This window comes from Crinia signifera, chromosome 3, assembly GCF_055691185.1.
Source record: "Crinia signifera chromosome 3, ASM5569118v1, whole genome shotgun sequence".
Lineage (NCBI taxonomy): Eukaryota > Metazoa > Chordata > Amphibia > Anura > Myobatrachidae > Crinia > Crinia signifera.
Window position 1 is genome coordinate 15086234 of NC_139219.1, and position 22266 is coordinate 15108499.

The window sequence follows — 22266 nt, forward strand, 5'->3', positions numbered from 1 at the left end:
TCCTGTATGTGCTGGTGCTAGGTGCAGTGTGTTTGCGTGGCTCCTGTATGTGCTGGTGCTAGGTGCAGTGTGTTTGCGTGGCTCCTGTATGTGCTGGTGCTAGGTGCAGTGTGTTTGCGTTGCTCCTGTATGTGCTGGTGCTAGGTGCAGTGTGTTTGCGGGGCTCCTGTATGTGCTAGTGCTAGGTGCAGTGTGTTTGCGTGGCTTCTGTATGTGTTCGTACTAGGTGCAGTGTGTTTACGTTGCTCCTGTATGTGCTAGGTGCAGTGTGTTTGCGTGGCTCCTGTATGTGCTGGTGCTAGGTGCAGTGTGTTTGCGTTGCTCCTGTATGTGCTAGTGCTAGGTGCAGTGTGTTTGCGTGGCTCCTGTATGTGCTGGTGCTAGGTGCAGTGTGTTTGCGTTGCTCCTGTATGTGCTGGTGCTAGGTGCAGTGTGTTTGCGGGGCTCCTGTATGTGCTAGTGCTAGGTGCAGTGTGTTTGCGGGGCTCCTGTATGTGCTAGTGCTAGGTGCAGTGTGTTTGCGTTGCTCCTGTATGTGTTCGTACTAAGTGCAGTGTGTTTGCGTGGCTCTTGTATGTGCTGGTGCTAGGTGCAGTGTGTTTGCGTTGCTCCTGTATGTGCTAGTGCTAGGTGCAGTGTGTTTGCGGGACTCCTGTATGTGTTCGTACTAGGTGCAGTGTGTTTGCGTTGCTCCTGTATGTTCTAGTACTAGGTGCAGTGTGTTTGCGGGGCTCCTGTATGTGCTAGGTGCAGTGTGTTTGCGTTGCTCCTGTATGTGCTAGTGCTAGGTGCAGTGTGTTTGCGGGGCTCCTGTATGTGTTCGTACTAGGTGCAGTGTGTTTGCGTTGCTCCTGTATGTGCTAGTACTAGGTGCAGTGTGTTTGCGTTGCTCCTGTATGTGCTAGGTGCAGTGTATTTGCGTTGCTCCTGTATGTGCTAGTACTAGTTGCAGTGTGTTTGCGGGGCTCCTGTATGTGCTAGGTGCAGTGTGTTTGCGTGGCTCCTGTATGTGCTAGTGCTAGGTGCAGTGTATTTGCGTTGCTCCTGTATGTGCTAGGGCTAAGACTGGTGAACTTTACTTGTTTCTAGGAAGTTTTGGAAGAGGCAATTATTCAATCAACAGGATTAGCAGAGACTCTTGTGAGTCATGCACTTGCCCCTCTAACTGCCAAGGGGAGTATCTTGGCACACAAGAAGAAAGGTATTCTATGTTTCTCCAGTCAGTCTTCCCGTTACTCCCGTCTTCCCCCGTCGGTGCCCTTCCCGTCTTCCCCCGCCGGTGCCCTTCCCGTCTTCCCCCGCCGGTGCCCTTCCCGTCTTCCCCCGCCGGTGCCCTTCCCGTCTTCCCCCGCCGGTGCCCTTCCCGTCTTCCCCCGCCGGTGCCCTTCCCGTCTTCCCCCGTCTGTGCCCTTCCCGTCTTCCCCCGTCTGTGCCCTTCCCGTCTTCCCCCGTCTGTGCCCTTCCCGTCTTCCCCCGTCTGTGCCCTTCCCGTCTTCCCCCGTCTGTGCCCTTCCCGTCTTCCCCCGTCTGTGCCCTTCCCGTCTTCCCCCGTCTGTGCCCTTCCCGTCTTCCCCCGTCTGTGCCCTTCCCGTCTTCCCCCGTCCGTGCCCTTCCCATCTTCCCCCGTCCGTGCCCTTCCCATCTTCCCCCGTCCGTGCCCTTCCAGTCTTCCCCCGTTCCTGCTCCCGTCCATTGAATGTCATCCATTTTTGAAGGGCTCCTGTGTTTGAATGAAGAGAAGGTAATAGAACAAGGTCCAAGATCGGTTTTACAGCTGTTGCCCAGACAGACCTACCTGAATGTGGAGGAAGATGATGGGTGGACTTTAGAAAAGAAAAGGAACATTATCCTCTGTCTAATAACGCAGATAATGAAGGAGGAGAGCGAGCTTCATATTGACAATCTGGTGTTCCGGGTAAGCCTGACATAGTCTTTATGCAGTGATTTTATAACCATCTGGGTTGTTAGTACAATGATGACCATGTCTCATCACTTTTCAAGTGCTAAAGGAACGTAAACCACTCTATACTTGATTTTCCAGGTCATTGAATCCTGTCGGAAATCGGAGTTTGGAAAGAGCCTTAAGTTTCTGAACTTCAGTTGCAGCCACACAGACGTCCTGTCCTGCATCATGTACCTCATCAGCCAGGGCTATGCCCGTCGCAGCGAGGATAGCCCCCATATTCTGGAATACCTTTCCAAGGATCCTTCCACGCCACACAAGGGCAAAGCCCACATCAGCTTCCAGAGTTCCAGCAAGAAGAAGCAAGACATGATCATCAAGTCCAGGTACCAATAAGGTTCTTCTGGGAATTCTGTATATGTACTGTATCTGGAATAATGGATGTCCTGCTGTTGTTTAGGGAGCCAGGACGGACGTGTTGTATTATATATTGTCATGGTGGGTCCTCTGTTTCAGCTCTGGCGGAGTCGTCGAGCAGGTGGTTTTGGAGTCTGTTCTACTCCCCATGGGGCGTACACTGAGCCAGGAGGAAGTGTGGGCCTTGATGTGCCAGATGGTTAATCAAGTATCAGAAACACTCAGTGTCACCCAGGATACCGCCCAGCACCTTCTAATCCACTGCAAGTGGAACGTGGACTTACTGCTGCAGAAGTACACTGATGACCCCGAAGTTCTACTGATCGCGTCCGGGTTGGAAGTTCAGGCGCCACTCGAGTCTGAGAGCCCACAGCCCGCGTGTCCTGTGTGTATGAGTCCGCTGAGTCCCTCTGACAGCCCCCCATCTCTGTGCTGTAAGCACTGCTGCTGTAAGGTGAGACACCATACAAGTTCCATTCTGCAGCAAGATAATGATGAGGATCCAGAGGATCAGACTGGATCAGTGGTTAGGGGCTATGAATGTATAACCATGATCTTCTGCCCTATGTTGTCTCCTCATACACATACTTTTATTCGGTTTAGTATAGTATAGTATCCCACCAGTTTGATAAGCGTGAGTGGACTGTTACTGATGAGTCCTAACTCCTCTGTGCCGCTAGCCGCCGCAATTGTAAATGGTTTGCCATATGTAGAGTCCTGAGGCCGCTCACATACCATATGATCGAATGGATGCGTATGCGCTCGGAAACGGGTCGCACTAGGGCTAGACTAGCCGCAATCGCAACTAACATGTCCGTGTGATCCTTTCGCTGGAACGAGGACCACGGACGCATCTGTAGGGATCAATTGATGTTTTTTTCTGGCCATCCTGTCCTTATGGGGCCCATACAATGCAATCATTTGAGCCAATTCTGCATTTGCAGACGGTTTTGGAAATGTATGGGGTTCAACTGTCAGCAACTTCAACCAAAAGGGGATCGGAATTGGTGAATGGGGTTTGTCCAACTTGTTGGATTTTGCAGACCAATCAGGGCTGTAGATTGCCAGTGTATGGTAACGATCAGCCATTTTCAGACTGTCGCGCTATTAGAACAATCTGAGACTTCTGTCTAGTGCTTATGAGCTGTTTTACGAGTTGAAGATCTGATCTGTGAATGAAAAAATTGCAAATCACTAAAATATCCCAATTGTATGTTCGCATATTGGCGGATTAGAAAATTGATAAAGCGAGGCTAACAAACGCAGAAACTCAAGGAATCTCTTTTTTTGTGATTGCTGATGAATGGGCCTCGTTAGACGGGCTGCCTGTGAGGAATGAGTCTAGGAGACTCTGATTTACACTAATGGCCTCCTTAATGTCTGCAGAACTGCTGGAATGAATATCTAACCACTCGGATTGAGCAGAACCTCGTGCTGACCTGCACGTGTCCAACTACAGACTGTCTGGCACAGCCCACCTCTGACTTCATCCGCAAGATCATATCCTCCAAAGAGGTCATTGAGAAGGTACGGCAGACGTATTATCTCATGGAAGCTCTTTTTTATCCTCTAAACTCTGATTACAGAGACCCCTCTGTCTGCATGTAAATTATTGGTCTTCTGCCCCATCTGCATGTAAAACATTTCCTTTGTTCTCCAGTCCCATAGGATAATCTATTTTAATCTGGGTGGAAAAGTGTAACCTTGTTCTTGCCTCCTGTAGTATGAGAAAGCCTTGCTGCGTGGGTTTGTGGAAAGTTGCTCGAACCTGACCTGGTGCACGAACCCCCAAGGCTGCGACCGCATCCTGTGCAAAGAAGGACTGGGCAGCGGGGCAGCCTGTGCCAAGTGCTCCTGGCTCTCCTGCTTCAACTGCAGTTTTCCTGAAGTGAGTCTTCCCCCTCTGATGGTTCCATGCACTGACAGTCTGTTGTGCAGCTAGAACTTGTTTAATTCTCCTTTTTTTTTTTTTTCTCTCCCATCCTAATTGTATCAGGCTCATTACCCGGCAAGCTGCAGTCACATGTCTCAGTGGATGGATGATGGGGGGTTCTACGATGGAATGACCATCGAAGCTCAGAGCAAGCACTTGACGAAGCTCATTTCGAAGCACTGTCCCAGCTGTCAGGCCCCGATTGAGAAAAATGAGGGCTGCCTGCAGTAAGTCACGTATTGACATAACCTTCTGCGCCTTACATATATCCCTTTCTCTGGTCTGATCACCGGTCTCTTTCTCTACCACAGTATGACTTGTGCCAAATGTAACCATGGATTTTGCTGGCGGTGCCTCAAACCCTGGAAGCCCACCCATAAGGATTATTACAACTGTTCTGCTATGGTGAGTGTGACTGCGTCCCCCCCCCGTATACGCTTGGACTAGGCCATTTCATTCTTTGATTGAGTTTCATTTGTTAAGATTAGTTAGAAGTTACATCCTTTATTAGGTTTTTATCAAATATAAATCCAGCCGCTGTCGCTTAGTACATGTAACATATACATTGTATCCGGAGGATGGGTCAATCTGTATTAGGTTGACTCCATACGGTGGACATGTCAACATGTACAAAAGATCAACAGGTTAAAATGGTCAACACAATGTTTTTCCGAACCTGTGCACAGCAATTGGAAATGGGAACCTGTGCCAAGCGCAGCGCTAGTGGATTTGGGCACCTTGCTCGAAGGATGACAAGGGAACGTGGTACACCAATTGTGACCGCTCCAGGGGTTGTGCTGTAGCACAGTCCAGAATTTAAATAGGGGTGAAACTCCAACTGGCAGTGAAGGTCCCCATACATGCTGCAATAAGCAGCGTGCAGTGCGATAAGCAGCGTGCAGTGCGATGCGTTATCAGGCGGATCGCAATGAATGCATTTTGCATGCGATGTGATCCGCGGGCAGTACAAAAAGTATGTGCAGCACAGACCTTTTTGTATTGTGCGATGCCCGTGGGAGCGTGCGTCGCATTGTATGGGGAACTTGAGTCAATTTGGAGTGGCAGTTGCTGTGCATCCCCCTATTTAAATTTTGAAGTGCGCGGCAGCCCCACCTCCTGGAGCCTCCCCTGGTCACATGTGGTTAAACATACAATTGGCACCAGAAAAGGTAAAAAAAAAAGTGACTATGTTGACCTTTTGATCCTGTCGATCTTTTCAAATGTCTACTTTTAAGCCTGTCGGCCATATAGGGCGGAGCTAGTGATTGTTTACCCAACATGGGAGATGTCTAAGGGAAGTCACACGAGGGAAACAACTTTCGCCATTTAAATAGAGTCTTCCAGGAGTGATCTCATAGACAGGATAGGTGGGAAGGAGTAGGAGGGAGTAGAGCCATCTCTGGGCAACCACAAGACCTCAGACAAATCCGGAAACGTGCAACTTCATCAAGGAGATGTTGGGTTGTGATTTTCCATGGTTAGGAAATGCCAAATGTACATGAGTTTTTGGGATTAGGTTGTGCGTGGGTGCTTCCAGTTCCGCACTCACTTGACTGATACTAATATGTGAGAGAGACTAAGTTCTAGAAATGTTTTCTTCTTTTTTTCTAATTTTTTTTATTTTTTTAATTTAACGGATTTAAACAGTTTGTCTGAACAACCATTATTGCTTTCCTGTGTTTGAAAGCAAATAGTTAATGGTTATTTGTTCCCATACATTACCAGATTTTTATTCACATCAGACAAATTGGAAAGATAAATGTTTAGGTGTGTACCCAGTTATAGATTTATGAGGAGGGTAAGCAAGCTAAAAACTAAAGGTGCCCATACATCTACGATATATTTGGGAAATCCTTTTGTTGGGGAATCAAGGCTATTAAGCATTTTTAACAATTCTAATCTTCCGATCCTGGCGGGGATTGTTAAATCTGGATTTTTTTTTTATTGATGGCCCCGATCAGCGGATCTGGTCGGAGCTTTTGACAGGTTGGGGCATCGCGCAGCCTTATATATATGGGCACCTTAAGTTGTAGTGTAGAAATAAAGCTGTCAAGTGTCTGTGGGCTGCAAAAGCAACCAGTATTTACCCTGCAGGGAAATATAATAAATGCATTTGCGCCCCCTGCAGTGCAGCATGGTTTCTTCCAGATACAAAACGACTTGCTTCTTTTGCAATATCTCCCAACTCAGAATGGTTTAGTTGTGGCTTCTGTATGTAACATCTGCTGATGCTCAGTTCGGAAGGAACGTCCAGTAAAGAGACGTTTGCTCAGTTTCCTTTCCGTTTATGCTTATCACATCCTCTCCTTCATAACATTGGTGGGGCACGTCCCACACATCATGGCTGCTACAGAGTTATAGAAGGGAATGGAAGAGTTATTTGAATGTTCTTTCAGATTCTTAGGCAGAGGAATTATGTCAGATGGATAGAACTAGAAAGTAATATAAGAGTTAACCCCTACCTTGTAGCTACCATGAATACTATTACTTTCTCTCTCTCTCACACACACACACACACACACACACACACACACACACACACACACACACATTGTCCTGTTTTGACGGCACTCAAACAATTCAGACAGCTGGCCCGGTGCATGCACCAAAACAATGCAGCATAACAATCAAAGATAGGAATAACGGCACTCCAGAGGCATGTGTATTAAGGTCAATGTTTCAGGGATTAACCCCGTCACCAGGACACACCTACAGCAAAGTACTACAGACACACTTACCGATACTTATACCCGGTGTCTAATGCTCCTAGCACCACCTCGTGCCCACGCAACCACGGACATCACGGCTGTTTCATTCACTGAATCGGCTGCCGGGCTGACCGTGGTGTCTCTGCATCTCGTGGTTATGCGGCACCTCTAAGACATTGAGAATTACCATGCTTGAGACATCATTGAAAATGTAAAATTCACTATGCATCAATAAAGGCTTTAAGCAATTTTAAGGTGATGTACTCACTAACAACTTGCTCTGCCTTGTGCAGACCGGATTGGTCATAGTTCATAAATAAATAAACAAAAAAAAAAAAATATATATATATATATATATATATATATATTTGCTCTGCTATATACATGATCGGGTGTTTGTCTTGGGACAGGTCAGCAAAGCTGCACGTCAGGAGAAGAGGTTCCAGGACTACAATGAGAGGTGCACGTTCCAGCATCAGGCGAAGGTATGTTATCCCTATGAGTATATGTGCAGGGTGGGCCTGGAATTGTCTGATGTTTAGGAGTCAGAGCTAAAACGGTTACATCTATCTTAGTATAGGATATGACCTTCATCCTATGCTCAGGCTTGATCCTCTTGGCGAGTACACACTGTCCTGAGTCTAGTATAGGGTATTCGTATCAACTTAGTCTATACCTAATTTAAGCGTTAAGTCCTCCCAGTCACACGAGCTTTTCTTATTTTAAAGGATTTTGCAATTTCACTGAGAAATCGATTGTGCGTCCTCAATGAAGAACCTCCGCTTCGTGCTCTGACCTTTGTCATCAGTGCCTGCAGGGTTCTAGAGATGAGCCGGAAGGTAAGAGCAGCACTGTCATCACATTATTCCCACATCCCTCAGTGATGGGGTCACGCTCCAGCACGTTCCACTCCCTCCGCTGGACAACAATCCTTTCATTATAAGTTCTCTTAGCTGAGGAAGAGACTAGAACGGTTTTCCACATAGAATCACAGGTGAAATGATTAGAACCACCTGTGGATCTTTTTATATTGTGTTTGTATATAATGCACCTGTGATTCAGCAAGAAGATATATGGAAAACATGACCTGTTGGCGCATCCTGAGAAGCACCAGACCAGCTAGTGGATTTTCTCGTGTTCTGGCTTCGGACAGAAGTTTCCGTTTTTTTCTTTCTTTTTCTTATTGATCTTCAGATTTTATAACCATTATTTCTCACATTGTTATGGAAGTAACTGTGCAGTAGCATGAGATCCATCTCCTTCATTTCTCCTTACACCTGTAATGTCTGACTCTACTACAATGACCTGTAACCTCTGGCGTGACCCAGTTACAGAGCTTTCACTGGGAGGAGAGAGCAAGGCGAGAAAATGGGTGAGGGGAGAGAGCAAGGCGAGGAAATGGGTGAGGGGAGAGAGAGCAAGGGGAGGAAATGGGCAAGGCGAAAAAATGGGTGAGGGAAGAGAGCAAGGCGAGGAAATGGGCGAGGGGAGAGAGCAAGGGGAGGAAATGGGTGAGAGGAGAGAGTGCAAGGGGTGGAAATGGGCGAGGGGAGAGAGTGCAAGGGCAGGAAATGGGCGAGGGGGAGAGAGCAAGGGGAGGAAATGGGTGAGGGGAGAGAGAGCAAGGGGTGAAAATGGGCGAGGGGAGAGAGTGCAAGGGGAGGAAATGGGAGAGGAGGAGAGAGCAAGGCGAGAAAATCGGTGAGGGGAGAGAGCAAGGTGAGGGGAGAGAGCAAGGTGAGGAAATGGGCGAGGTGAGAGAGCAAGGGGAGGAAATGGGCGAGGGGAGAGAGAGCAAGGGGAGGAAATGGGCGAGGGAAAAGTGCAAGGGGAGGAAATGGGTGAGGGGACAGAGTGCAAAAGGAGGAAATGGGCAAGGGGAGAGAGAGCAAAATGAGGAAATGGGCAAGGGGAGAGAGAGCAAAATGAGGAAATGGGCAAGGGGAGAGAGATCAAAAGGAGGAAATGGGCAAGGGGAGAGAGATCAAAAGGAGGAAATGGGCAAGGGGAGATAGATCAAAAGGAGGAAATGGGCAAGGGGAGAGAGATCAAAAGGAGGAAATGGGCAAGGGGAGAGAGATCAAAAGGAGGAAATGAGCAAGGGGAGAGAGAGCAAAAGTAGGAAATGGGTGAGGGGAGAGAGTAAGAGGAAATAGGCAAGTGGAGAGAGTGAGAGGAAGAAAATGGGTGATGAGGGAGCAAGAGGAGGAAATAGGAGGAAATGGGCAAGAAGAGACTGTGTGTGAGAGGAGAGAATGGGAGTTGGAGGGAGAGTGACCATACTGACTGACATGCAGCCTAGCAAGCATACAACCTACAGAATGGAGGTATAGAGGAAGGAGGAGCAGAATAATTCTCCCGTGCAATTGTCTTAGAGCAGTCTCCCCGTATCCTATTACCACTATAAATGTTATGATGAAAGAGAAATCTAATTTACACATTTGTGTTTGTATTGTTCTAGACCTTACTTTGTATCGGTGCTGAGTGTTCTAGATTCTAGTGTAAATCTGTATGTAATGCTTCACTTACAATCCTGGAGGATCCTGTGTATCAGCGCCCTCACATATTGTTGTAACATGCACATTACTGCTGTCTGTTCCAGGTTCTAGGCTACTCCTGTGTGTACAGTTACTACAACCAGGACTCTGAGCGGCTTGATGTTCTGGAGTCTCAAACAGAAAACCTCGAGTTTCACGTCAATGCACTGCAGATCCTGCTCGGTGAGAACGCTGCGTGACCCTAGTAACCGATGGTATCCCTGTTGTAGCTGCTTCCAAGGTTATCAGTGTCCGCTATTGCCTCTCTGCTTTCTCTGAGCGCGTTACCATTAGGGTTAGTAACGGAGTCCGCAGCAATGGGCAGGGACACTAGTAAATTACACTTATAATGGCAGAGTGCATATATGGGTGATTAGCTCTGATGAAGCAAGGAACAGTCCTTAATGTAAGGTAACACAAGAGGCCAGAGAAACAACATGTCTCATTCCCCTCCCGCAGAGTACAGCCTTCTGCAGAGCGAGGACCTCGCCTCGTCTGTGCGGCTGCTGAGTTCCGACAAGTACAACAGCGGTTTGGAACTGGTCAGGAGAGTGCAGGAGAGACTGAACGGCATTCTACAGCACTCTACCCAGGTGAGAGGAACCTCTTCGAACTCTGTTCTAGTAGCAATTATGAGTATATTAGGACAATTATGTCTCTTGGTAAAGATGGGTACAGAAAGTATTTGACAGGGTTATAGGGGCCAAAATTGATACTCTACTAAACAGGGAGACCATCGATGGAATATAATATAGTGTTTTTTTTCCCCTTGACTTGGAACACAGGCCAAAAATGTCAAACATTTTAATATACATTGCGGGGCTTTGCATCTAGAACAAACCCTGTTGCCATGCAAGTGGTTGCAAATACATAATATTTTGCTATGAAGGGCAAATACTGTCTGCTCTTGCATGTAGCCCACAATTGCTGGGCAGCTTTATTTTTACAGTGCAAGTTGGATTTCAGCTTGGACACGCTCCATCCAAATCTATTCTCTCTGCGCATATACATCTATGTCTCTTTCACGCAGGACTTCCGTGTAGGGTTCCTCTGTCAGCCAGATGACCGACAAATGAAAGCGTCCAATGTTCCAGATGTACCGGCTTTCCCCGGCGGCACAGAGTAAGCACCTCTGATTCTTAGGCCCAGTCGTCCCTTGTGATCTCTTGTAACACACTAAGCTCTTCAGCCTATTCACAGCAGTGTTGTGTGTTCAGGAGAGAGTATAACTGATGTTAATGACCGAGTGGTACCTGAGAGCTTGGGCTGTTTTTATGGAATGTTCAGTCAGCCAATAGGACAGCCTATAGCTCGGAGTTAACAGAGCACAGTGGTTCTGTAGACGGCAGCAGTCCATCAGTTAGGTTAATAGTCCAGTCGTATTCCCTCTCTGAGGATATAATGGTGGTTACCGGAATGTCGCTGCATCAGTGGCTTTCTCTTCACCACAGGCAGCGCCAGATCAAACAGGGCAGGCGGGCCGGTCACCCAGGAGTCCCCACGCATAATTACACCACCAGTGTGTGGGGAACTGTGGCAAAATGTGAATAGGGGTTTTTGTGGCATAATATGAACTTGGGGCACTACAGTATGTTTAACACATTTGCGGTGCTGGGGGGTATTGGAACGTTAAACTTTTTGATTTACATCACCAGGATGCAATTGACAATATTATCGGTAGGGAGGGGCAGAACAAGTCCGTTGCTCTGTGTAGTGGAGACTAACTCCTGTTGGTGTTTATAACTCTCGGTTAGTTACGTTCATTATTTTAAGGCGATTTTCAGGAAGAGAGATGCTAATCTTATGTATGTATGTATGTATCTCTATATGGGCAAGGTGTCCTGGAACACATTTTCTCATTATTGTTGGGTACACAGTCATTAGCATTATTAAGGTATACATGTGCTTCTGTACGGGTGCATTACTACCTTGCAGCACTGATCAGGGATCCTCTGGTATGGTCTTTGTACTGTATTGGTGCATTCACACTGGGCGATATAATGCTCATTTTGACCCTTCTTAATCTCCGTACACACGGAGCGATTAGTCGCTGAGCAACCAAATTAGTGAGTGTCCCATTTTCATCAGCCACCAGCGATGGTGGCTGATGAAAACGAGACCCTCTGCTGGGGGGAAGCCGCTGGTCGCAGGAACTCAGTGACCGTGTCCCTGCCGATTGCGTTCATAATATGACCAAGTGTGTACACATCTAACGACCACTACTCGATCATTACCGGCCCCCATCACTAATGTAGACCATGCTCCCACCAGCAAGTGTATGCATTTGCTGATGCCGTAACGTCGCAGCCGCTAGGACCGGCGGGGGATGCAATTGGCCAGTGTGTACGGGGCTTGTTTCATCTCCAAGTCAATTCTTGTGACACTTGTGACCTGTGCTGGGTAAAACGTTTTTTTTTTTTTCTGCACCTTCCTCTTTCCAGCACGATGGATGGGGCCTCTGATTCCGGAGACACAGCGGGTGAGCAGGAAGACGAAGACGATGACTATGTCCCCGAGTGGCAGGAGGAGTATGACGACGATCTAGATGAGGATGATTTCTCATACGACGAAGACGACGGCTCGGAGAATCTGGAGCCAGATTCCTTCATCTTTGAAGATTTCGATGGGGAGGCCTACGAGTGACCCCTACTCAGATTCATATCTTTCCTAAGTTTTGTCCAAAGTCTTCATTTCAAATGGGTGTGTCCATCCGGGTGCTTCTTTATACCCAACCTCTTTCTTTCCATCCGGCTTCCCTTCCCCCCAACGTGCCTCCACCGCGGATACCTTGGAAGTGGTGTGCTTGGCTCTCGGCACAGCAGGAGTTAATTACGGATAATTCATCACTTGACTATTACAGTTCTAACCCCAGTGACTGAGCTGGAATTATATATATATTTATAATTAAGAGTTATTTTTATTAGAATTAATGCTGTTTATTTCAGTCTCATTGTGATGCCTCAGTATAACGTATTATCTGGGGTCAGCGCCTCTGGCGGGTAAAAGGTGGTAAGACGGCAGCGCAGTCAGAAATATCTGCAGCTGTCTCTGAAAAACTGTCACGCTCATTTATTAAAGGTTCAGCTAAGCTGTTATGAGAATGGACTTGTGTGGTTTCTTGTAGATTTCAAGCTTGATCCTGTGTAGGGATGACCATCGATGAGTCAAAATCACCGATGGTTTATGGCCAATGTAGAATAGTCAGTGGGGGAGTACCAGATGGTTTCCCTCCATCGATGTCTGAGCATAACCGAATAGTTTCTCTTAGCAAAGGGGGCGGGACACTGAGCATAGCTCTGCCCCCCGACACCCGTAAAGCCCTGCCCCCCGACACCCGTAAAGCCCTGCCCCCAGGTTCTGATTGGCCCACCAGTAAAAAAAAAAAAAAGGGAAGGCCATCGATAGTTAAAACCATTGACTATGCTACCATCGATGGACATACCCAGATCTGTATACAGAGACCGGAGTTCTACTGCCTCCCATTTTCTGTGATGTGAGACTCCAAGAGACCGCCATTGTCACTGTAACCAGAGTGCTGTGAGTAATAGAATGAAGTCACTAAGTCCTGTACAGTCACCAGAATAAAACCTCTGCTGCCTCCATACCACTGTATGCATTAAGTGACAGCTTGAAGCCTACGCAGAGTATGTACCACCCCGAGAGAAATAAAACACTGGATATGAGAAGTAGGCCTGCGTCAGGCATAGAAAACGTTTATTACAGCTGTATGTGGAACGTCACAATGAGGGGAAAGTGACCGTAAAGTACTCTGACAGAATATCAGTCACTTCCTGCGGTTCGTAGTCTCTAACCTGCACCGAGCGACCGTTCTGGGCTCCCCGAATCATTGCAGAGAGGGCTGGAAGGAAAGGGAAAGTGTCACAGACCTTATACAGTATATCCCATCAGCCCTGTAACCACACACATACAATGTTACTGACACAGACCACTGTGCTCTCTCTCCAGAAGGCATGATGCCCAGCAAATAGCGGTTTATCAGCAATGTGTATTTAAACCCGCCCTCTACTAGGTTCAAGATGAGTCTCCTAGCCAGCGTGTATATATATACTTTCATTCTGGGTTGCCGATGCGTAAACACACGCTACTTACATCCCTGGTCAGCAGTGTCAGACGCATGCAGAATGGTTTGATCCAACATGCTTGTATGTACGTGCGTGCAGTTTCTAGGCTCCCCGCGTCGCTGTAACTCCCTGCATCTGTAAGTGTGTGCACATTTGCCCAAGCAGGCTCTCTCTGCCCGTGATGTGGACAAATTCCCTCCTAAACAGGCTGGATACATCTCCTGCTGTGATTTGTAGTTAACCGTAATACAAAAAAATTATTGGGGGGACCACAAAACAGGAGAGAGCTGGGATTGGGATCCAAGAGAGTAGGTGGGAAACCTACCTGAGGCGATAATATTCAGGGGCTATTGGGCAGAGGGTATAATGATATTAAAATGATTTGCCCTCTTTTCCATGCCTTATATCCGTATTGTAGCTGATGCTAGTAATATGATTCACATACCAAATTATATTGGCAATTGCTTTTATGGTTGGAGATCTCCAACCACTGGTAGCTATCGAAATATGTCTGATCAATCGATTTTAGCAGGGGTAGATGTATGTAAGTGCCTGGTACTTTATCACTGGCCAATCAGCTCCTGACTGTTAAGTTACAGGCTGGGTTCAAAAAGGGACAGTTAGAAGCAGATTGGTCAGTAATAAAGTTCCAGACACTTTATCACTGCTTCATACATCTACCCCTGAGTTACTAATTCTAACAATAATAAAACCGTCCTTATAAATCCTGCCCTGTTCAGTATCAGTAATGCTGAAAAGGTTTCAGAATCCTGCTCCGAGGCCGCCTTGATTTGGGCTAGAGGGCTCTATGGCATGGGTCTTTAACCTGCGGCAATCCAGATGTTGTGAAACTACATGTTCCAACATGCATTGCCACATTTTTTCCTATGAGAGCATGTCAAAAGTGTCAGGGCATGCTGGGACATGTAGTTTTACAACATCTGGAGGGCCACAGGTTGAAGACATGTGTTCTATGGTGTCAAGGAACCAAACCAATTGCAGGTAAGATGCCAAAAAGGACCACGGAGATGCTCAGCTGCCACATACACCATATATCCTGTGCCTACAATATGGCTAGTTATCCTATACATTGTTCTGGCACTCATATTGGGCACATATACTGGTCGATCCAGCTGAACGTATCAGGACAAGTTCATTCTGGTGTGTACCCAAATTTAGTTCCATGTGTTCACAAATCTTAAAAAAAAAAAAAAGGTAAGTGCAAACAATCCCTATTTATACAATATGCCTCAGATATAGTAATAAAGCTGCAGATAATACAAACAATATATGCTGCTGTATACAGTAAATGCTGTATGTGCATAATAACAGCAGGTGGCGCTGAAAGCACTTCAATGGCCGCAGCTTCAAGGAAATAATACTGAGTGGCGCGCCTGATTCAGACAGGGACAAAAATGCAATGAAGCCTAAAACCAGTATTGTATGTCTGTCTGACCGCCAGGAGGGGCCTGCAGGAGACATGGAGCTGCGAACTCAGCACTGCAAGCTGGGATCAACTATTCCACGCAACTGTGCTGGGATCAACTGTTCCATGCAACTATGCTGGGATCAACTGTTCCACGCAACTGTGCTGGGATCAACTGTTCCACACAACTGTGCTGGGATCAACTGTTCCAGGCAACTGTGTACGCTCCTGAATCAGGCCCAGAGAACGTTATATCTTTTACACAAGTAGGCCATATGATACCGCTCACCTCGGCCACTGGATGGTCTGAACAGGCACAAGATCTTCTTGTTCATTGCAATAGCCCTGCCGATTTCATAACCCACACCTAAGGATGGCTGCGTCACTTCTGCTACTACAACCGCTGCCTGCTGAAGCCACTCAACATCTCGGTCATGGATGTACTTGTCTCCCCCTTTAACATCCTCCCCTAGAAAGAAAGTGACTGAGTTACCGATAAATTATACAGATGTTTATGTCCCCTACCAATAAAAGGACCTGAAATACAGAGTTGGATGTAAATTGGACAATTTGCACAAAGCTGTTCCCACATTGCGTGCTCACTGCCCACCCAGTTTCTGTGTTTATTTCATTCAAATTCTCATTAACACTGCAGCAATATTGAGCCTTATTTCATGTGAATGAGCAGCAACCTGGGATATTGGGCAGTGTGAATGCATCCAGATGAAATAACCCAGGTCCTGCATTTCACCCTGAGCATTGGTTCAACCCGGGTTGACGCGACCGGTAATTCATTCACAGCATTTGAAGACTTGGGGCTTAAAGAGGATCTCATATTTAAGCGCTGGTCAATCACTTGCCTCTGGTGAGGTCACAAACCAGTCAATAAGCCAGTTCGGACCACCAGTTTGAAAGGGGTCTCAGCCGGTCATGTCCGGGATGGGCCGAGCGAGTGCAAGGAGTATAAGTGTACAATCGCACCTAACATGTACAAGGTGCCAAAACTGCATTTGGGAACAGGAGAGGATATCCAACTCTGCATATCCCACAGAAGGGTGCACACACCCGCACAGTAGTTTGCAATACAAGAATGCCGCTGCAAGCCCACTTTAGTGTACACACACACGGTACGATTTACTTTCTATTCAATCCTGATTAGATCATGGTGTACATATAAAGCTGTGTACACATGCTTAGATTTTTCCCTGTTTTCGATTCGATTTTGCTTATAGACTCCACATCGAATGGTTTTTAGGACACTTTCAATCTGCATTTGATTCGATGCGCGCTCCCGTGTTCTCAAAATCAAATAGAAAAATCTACTGTGCAGCCAAGGAAATCTCGAATTCGATCCAGTAAATCGAATGATTACATTGTGAAATCGAAATCGAATGCAAAAGTACAGATCTAATGCCAAATGGAATGGGATGCTCTAATGCCAGATCTAATAGAAAATCGAATCTAAAGCAAATCTAAGCGAGTGTACAGGGCATTAGATTTAGGCTATATATAGTCTTGACTGCACAGTCTATTTTCTATTCAATTTCAATGCAGCAAATCGGCATCGAATGCATTCAATTTCCATTTAATTTTGCTTATATAAGCAAAATCGAATAGAAAAATAGACCAAATTGAACCGTGTGTGCAGGGCTTTACACCTATCCAGTACATTTGGATGTGATCTGTACTTGTATGCTCAGCGCTCGTCCAATGTCGCATCAGTACTAGAAAACATCAGCACCATCCTGTTTACTGGCTACCAATTTCAGCTTGCACTATTGCTCACATCACAGCACGCTTATTGGGGGGGGAGGGGATGTTTTACTTTGTTGTTCACTTTACTAATCTTCCGAGTTGCGATAATTCTCTGGAACTTTAATGGTGTTAGAAATAGGAGCGACTGCGCACACAACCTACGCAGCAATGGTGGTAAGGAACACTGGCACACTGGCACCGTAGCGGGCGCTAAATGACTGCCCGACAGCTGGTATACTGACATCGAAATACCAACTGTTCGACAGGGGCTATACTCCCTTGTGGGGCTCCACAACCCCCCTAGCGGTGGAATATACCTATGGCGAGCGCAGTGAGCCCATAAGAGGCTTTTTTTTTTTTTGCACTCGCCCCCCCCTGTCGGAGTGCTGGCAGCTGGGATTCCGATGTCTGTACTGACCGTCGGGTAGTCATCCCACACCCCATTGTAGCACTTAGTCCAGCAGTGCTTCCATGTTGTAGCAGGGTATTACAGGCCTGGCTTGCGGACATTTACTATCACAGTTACTGCCTACATCCCTGAACCTAGAACTCTTTAGATGTAGGATACAAATGCATATTCCGTATACCAGAAAGAACATAATGACAATATTGTATAGTAATTTTCTGCGATTGGCCTAAAAGAAATCAGGGAGACAATTCGGAAGAAGAAAATATATATATTTCTGTTACAAAAGATTAAATATAGCCTCACAAGCAGGACCCTCGACCCTCATACACTTTTCCTTGCGTCAATTCTACCATCGTCTCTTCCCCCTTGTCAATTGCATGGCCAGGCTCACCTGGCATCGTATGCAGTCCTGCTGCCCAGGAGGTTCTTGGGTAGTTCAAGGGGGATTGCGGGTTAGGGTAAACACTGAACCATATCGGGACCAGCTGAACATGCAGGTTGCTGGCTATCTAGCCAAAATTGACCTGCATGTCGCAGCAGACCAGGGGTAAGAGGAGTTGTTAACGATGTGCGTGGTCATTACGGATACTGCGTGTACAAGGTATCGCTGACAAGGGCGCTTCTGATTGATATCTTCTACATTCTAGTCTAGTGTACGGGGCTTTAGTTTATGGATGAGACCCTAACAACCCTCGCAGGTAAGATACAGAGGGTGAATTCTGTGAGGGGGTAGATAGAATGGGGTATATTCAATGGCTTTTGTGAGCTGTGACAGCGAGCAGTGCTGACAGCTCGTACGGTCAGTATTCAACTGACCCCCCTGCACACGCCATTCCCAAGTCACTAGGTTTTTGCAGCATTGTGGAAACCGTGTGCGGCCGCTAAAACAGCGAGGCTCGCGGCTAATGCAGGGAGCCCGCTGCATTTAACCGGGGGAATCCTCGCCGTCACCTGACAGCGAGAGTTCCCCCGGAACATTGAATAGGGTGAGCGGCCGGGACAGGGGTTAACCAGTGCGGCTCGCTTCTTTTCGTCCATCCTCGTCATTTAACCCCCTCGTCTGACGCATTTAATACGGCCCAAGATGTAAAGGGAAATGAACTCCCCCTCCTCCTCCTTAGAGATTACAGTATAATACAATTGGGGGGTCAATATAACATTTCCCTTGACATTAGAGCAGTATTATAACGGTACCAGTATAAATAACAGATGTATAGAGGCCAGTGAGTCAGTATATATAGAGCAGCAGCAGTATATAAGCGGCCACACTGTTACAGGTGGGGTCAGTGCTGCTGTGTCCCTCGCAGCAGGTGATATGGGGAGAAGGGGGCAGTGGTAGTATATGGGGGTGCACCAGTATTATACTTCCCCCTCCCCCTGAGCGCGCGGGCCCCGGATGCGGCTCCAGCTGTGGCGGCGGAGGCAGCAGCTGGCGGGTACCGGCTTCCCCCCACCCCTCGTACCGGCGTCGGTGATCTCCGGGTGCGCGATGTGCTCGGTTAATACCGCTCCGTAGCGCTTCAGCTGCAGTATGATGCGCTCGTACAGCGCCCGGTCCTCCCGCCCGCCGCGGATGCTGCCGCAGAAGTAGATGGGCGTCTGCGCCATGCTGCCTGTGTGTGCCGCCGTCCTGAGCCCGCCACTACTACGGAAAGCACACGGATGTGACATCAGATGGGGATGGCCATCGACCAGAGCAGAGCTACCTGTCCTGACAAACATCGATGGGTAGCAACCGGCGGATAACGGGTTTGCTATCGATGGCTGAGAGCCAATTTGTCACTGCCATCGATTCCTGAGTTTATTTTTTTGCCCTGGCTATAGCACCTGCCAGAGAGGTGGTCATGAAATGACGCAAAACATTGATGATCACCCTTAGATGGATTTTTTTTCCATTCAACCGTTGATGGTTATCATACATCGATGGCTGTCCCTAAAAGCCGAGTACATACTGAAGCAATCCCCATCACCGATAATGTTGGCTATATTGGCGGTGTCGCAGAGGAACGATATAGTGCATACACAATGTCAACGACCGATATTGTGACATCGCCCACTCCTTGCTCCGTACATGTGGGCTTTGACGATATTGTCAGATCGACCTGCATGTACAGACAACAGGGGGAGTCGTTAACGATGTGCGAGAGCGTGCATCGTTAACGACATAATGGGTACACACTGAGTAATTTGCACTATATATCGTTAACAACATCAATATCATCCATATCCTTAACGATCTATCACCCAGTGTGTACCCAGCTTAAGCTCCGTACACTTGCCTATCCTACCCGAATGGCTGAGAGGTTAGAGAAAATTGGGTAGCCCTTCCCCGCTGACTGAAATACCGACATTTGCGGGTCCGTGGAGAGGGGGCCGGCCTAAAATGACATGATTTGCGTCAGTTTTAATCATTAAGTCCCCCCTCTATCCGCGGCTTTTCGAATCACGGTGTTTGTACAACAGGAGGTAGGGCTTATTGACGTCAGCCTCATCCCCGCCCCCACAGTGTGATTCCGTGCTTCTCCCGGAGAGACAACTTCAAAAGAAGGATACACACTAGACAATAATTTAAAAGATAGGGCCCTTCTGAGCGATATATTTTTTTTTTAAAAGTGTAATGCATACACTCTATCGTTAAATATGTGCGCATCGGTGACGACCCCTTCCGTCTGCTGAACATGCTATTTAGCCATCGACCCACCTGTTCAGTCGGTGCTGGTGATGTCACTGAATGATATTGTTTACCGATATTGAAGGTGATCTACTCGTAGACATTAGGGATGATTCAGTGTCATCAATATTGATTCAATATCATCGATGATCTATGGACGATTTTGAATACTTTCACCATTGATATTTAATCTTGATGGCGGGAAACCATCTGCAAGGGAACCATAGATGGTTTCGCCCACCAATGGTCACCACTGTTTTAGTATATACTAGGCTGTGGGCCAATCAGAGCCTGGTGGGGGTGGTTTGTGGGAGAATAGGGGGCGGAGTTAAGCTCTATGTCCTGACACCCTAAAGAACAAAAATATATATATATTAGTTGCAAAGGGATTGTCAGGAAGCTTATATTTGTGGGTGTCAGTCGCCCATTTACTAGGAGTGTCAGGAAAACGCAGGAGTGCCCAAAGGTTTTCATGGAGGTCTGAATAACCCCCATAGTGAAAACAGTGATGAAGAATGATTTGCAAGGCGCAAAACATTCCCTCTTGCAGCCACCTGTAAAAGAAGGATCGTCCAATCTTATAGACCAAATAGTAAAAAAATCAGGTATAGGCAGTGAGTTATGTTCCATATAAATATTCACCAATCATAGGGCCTTATTTTGGTTCATTCTTTCTGACAAAATCCTTCTTAGATGGGCAAAACCATGTGCACTGCAGGGGGGGCAGATGTAACATGTGCAGAGAGAATTAGATTTGGGTGAGTAATTTTGTTTCTGTGCAAGGAAAATACTGACTGCTTTATTTTTACACTGCAATATGGATCTCACTTTGAAGTAAAACCCCACCCAAATCTAATTCTCTCTGCACATGTTACATCTGCCCCACCTGCAGTGCACATGGTTTTGCCCATCTAAGAAGGATTTTGTCAGAAAGAATGAACCAAAATAAGGCCCATAGAGAGGATCGTGGTAACTATGTCCTCTTTTTCACAAGTCTTTCAAATCCCCAGCTGCGAATACAATCCCAAACGCTCATCATCCAATGATTCAATGGTGAAATTATTCAAAATTGTCCATAGATCATTGATGATATTGATTCAATATTGATGACATTGAATCATTCCTAATGTCTACGATTAGATCATCTTCTATATCGGTCTGTACTGCACTGAAGAGCAGAGGCACACTGTAACGGAATGCACACTGAAGAGCAGAGGCACACTGTAACGGAATGCGCACTCAAGGGCAGAGGCACACGAAGAGCAGAGGCACACCGTAACGGAATGCGCACCGAAGAGCAGAGGTACACTGTAATGGAATGAGCACTGAAGAGCAGAGGCACACTGTAACGGAATGCGCACTGAAGAGCAGAGGCACACTGGAACGGAATGCGCACTGAAGAGCAGTGGCACACTGGAACGGAATGCACACTGAAGAGCAGAGGCACACTGGAACGGAATGCACACTGAAGAGCAGAGGCACACTGTAACGGAATGCGCACTGAAGAGCAGAGGCACACTGTAACGGAATGCGCACTGAATTCGCATTGGTACGTGCGAACGGTTAGGCAACTGTGCAAGTCGCCAAGTCCGTTGCCCATGACCCTGCACATGTGCATAAATCATTATGTGCATGCGCAGAAAACCCATCACTCCCCCGTGAATACGCCTCACTGTATCATAATGCGCACTGAGGAGCAGAATCACACTGTAACGGAATGCGCAGTGAACAGCAGAGCCACACTATATTGGAATGCGCACTGAAGAGCAGAGGAACACTGAAACGGAATCCGCACTGAAGAGCAGAGGAACACTGTAACAAAATTCACACTGAAGTCACAGGGGTGTGTCAAGAGCACCCACTTTAAATGGAAGGAGGGCTAATCTTGGTGTAGTGTCCATAAACACAAACCAACCACCCAAGTTCATCCATGAGTCTATACTACCAGGTTGTTAACCTCTAGAGGAAGGAGCGGGGCGCGCAGGTAGTGGGGAATGACTGACAAAAGAATGTTCAGGATGCCACAAAATGGGTGGAGTTAAGGATGATGTACAGGTAGAAGACCTTGGGGAAAGAGTTGGGGAATGTGCTATCAACAAATAGAAGAGTGGAGGAGATATGGGGTGACATTTAATGGGATGAGTTTTTTTTAGTCACTTTCCAAAATCGCACTCTATCGCACTTTTTAAAATGGCATTTTTTTTTGTTCCCCGGAATACGCATATTTAATGAGATGCGAATTATCGGCCAAAAAAGTGCGATAATGGCCGATTTTTAGTCATGAAAATGGGCGAATTTGAGGGCATGTGTGATTTGTGTGTAAAAAAAGAAAAAAATGGCATGAGGTCCCCCTTCCTGAGCATAACCAGCCCCGGGCTCATTGAGCCGGACCTGCTTCCAAAAATAGGGGGAACAAAAAGCGTAG

At 47.0% G+C, this 22266-nt stretch overlaps 2 protein-coding genes across 6 annotated transcripts in view; one reads left to right on the forward strand and one right to left on the reverse strand.

Moving 5' to 3' along the window:
• The window catches only part of CUL9 (cullin 9), a 62754-nt gene extending 50155 nt beyond the window's left edge, over positions 1-12599 (forward strand). For all 5 annotated transcript variants that reach the window (XM_083175334.1, XM_083175333.1, XM_083175335.1 and 2 more), the window contains exons 28-41: positions 1090-1201; positions 1716-1915; positions 2042-2289; positions 2420-2774; positions 3707-3847; positions 4044-4208; positions 4317-4480; positions 4565-4658; positions 7372-7446; positions 7690-7800; positions 9564-9681; positions 9958-10091; positions 10529-10620; positions 11940-12599. In XM_083175334.1, coding sequence (XP_083031460.1) covers positions 1090-1201; positions 1716-1915; positions 2042-2289; positions 2420-2774; positions 3707-3847; positions 4044-4208; positions 4317-4480; positions 4565-4658; positions 7372-7446; positions 7690-7800; positions 9564-9681; positions 9958-10091; positions 10529-10620; positions 11940-12141 — 2211 coding nt within the window. In that variant the 3' untranslated portion in view covers positions 12142-12599. The remainder of the gene's footprint in view (positions 1-1089; positions 1202-1715; positions 1916-2041; positions 2290-2419; positions 2775-3706; positions 3848-4043; positions 4209-4316; positions 4481-4564; positions 4659-7371; positions 7447-7689; positions 7801-9563; positions 9682-9957; positions 10092-10528; positions 10621-11939) is intronic.
• Positions 12600-13178: 579 nt separating this feature from the next.
• Positions 13179-18898, reverse strand: DNPH1 (2'-deoxynucleoside 5'-phosphate N-hydrolase 1). The gene is made up of 3 exons (XM_083175337.1): positions 18634-18898; positions 15296-15475; positions 13179-13357 (listed from the first exon to the last, which is right to left on the reverse strand). The coding sequence occupies exons 1-3, from the start codon at positions 18890-18892 to the stop codon at positions 13236-13238; spliced, it is 561 nt and encodes a 186-aa protein (XP_083031463.1). The 5' UTR covers positions 18893-18898; the 3' UTR covers positions 13179-13235.
• Between the last annotated feature and the right edge of the window lie 3368 nt (positions 18899-22266).

Excerpts from the sequence above, each read along its gene's own strand:
- DNPH1 (XM_083175337.1), bottom strand. The coding sequence starts at position 18,892 with ATGTTTGTCAGGACAGGTAGCTCTGCTCTGGTCGATGGCCATCCCCAT. Across the intron at positions 15,476-18,633 it reads CCCGGAGATCACCGACGCCG|GGGAGGATGTTAAAGGGGGA; the intron begins GTACGAGGGGTG and ends CTTTCTTTCTAG. Across the intron at positions 13,358-15,295 it reads CAGACCATCCAGTGGCCGAG|CCCTCTCTGCAATGATTCGG; the intron begins GTGAGCGGTATC and ends CTTTCCTTCCAG.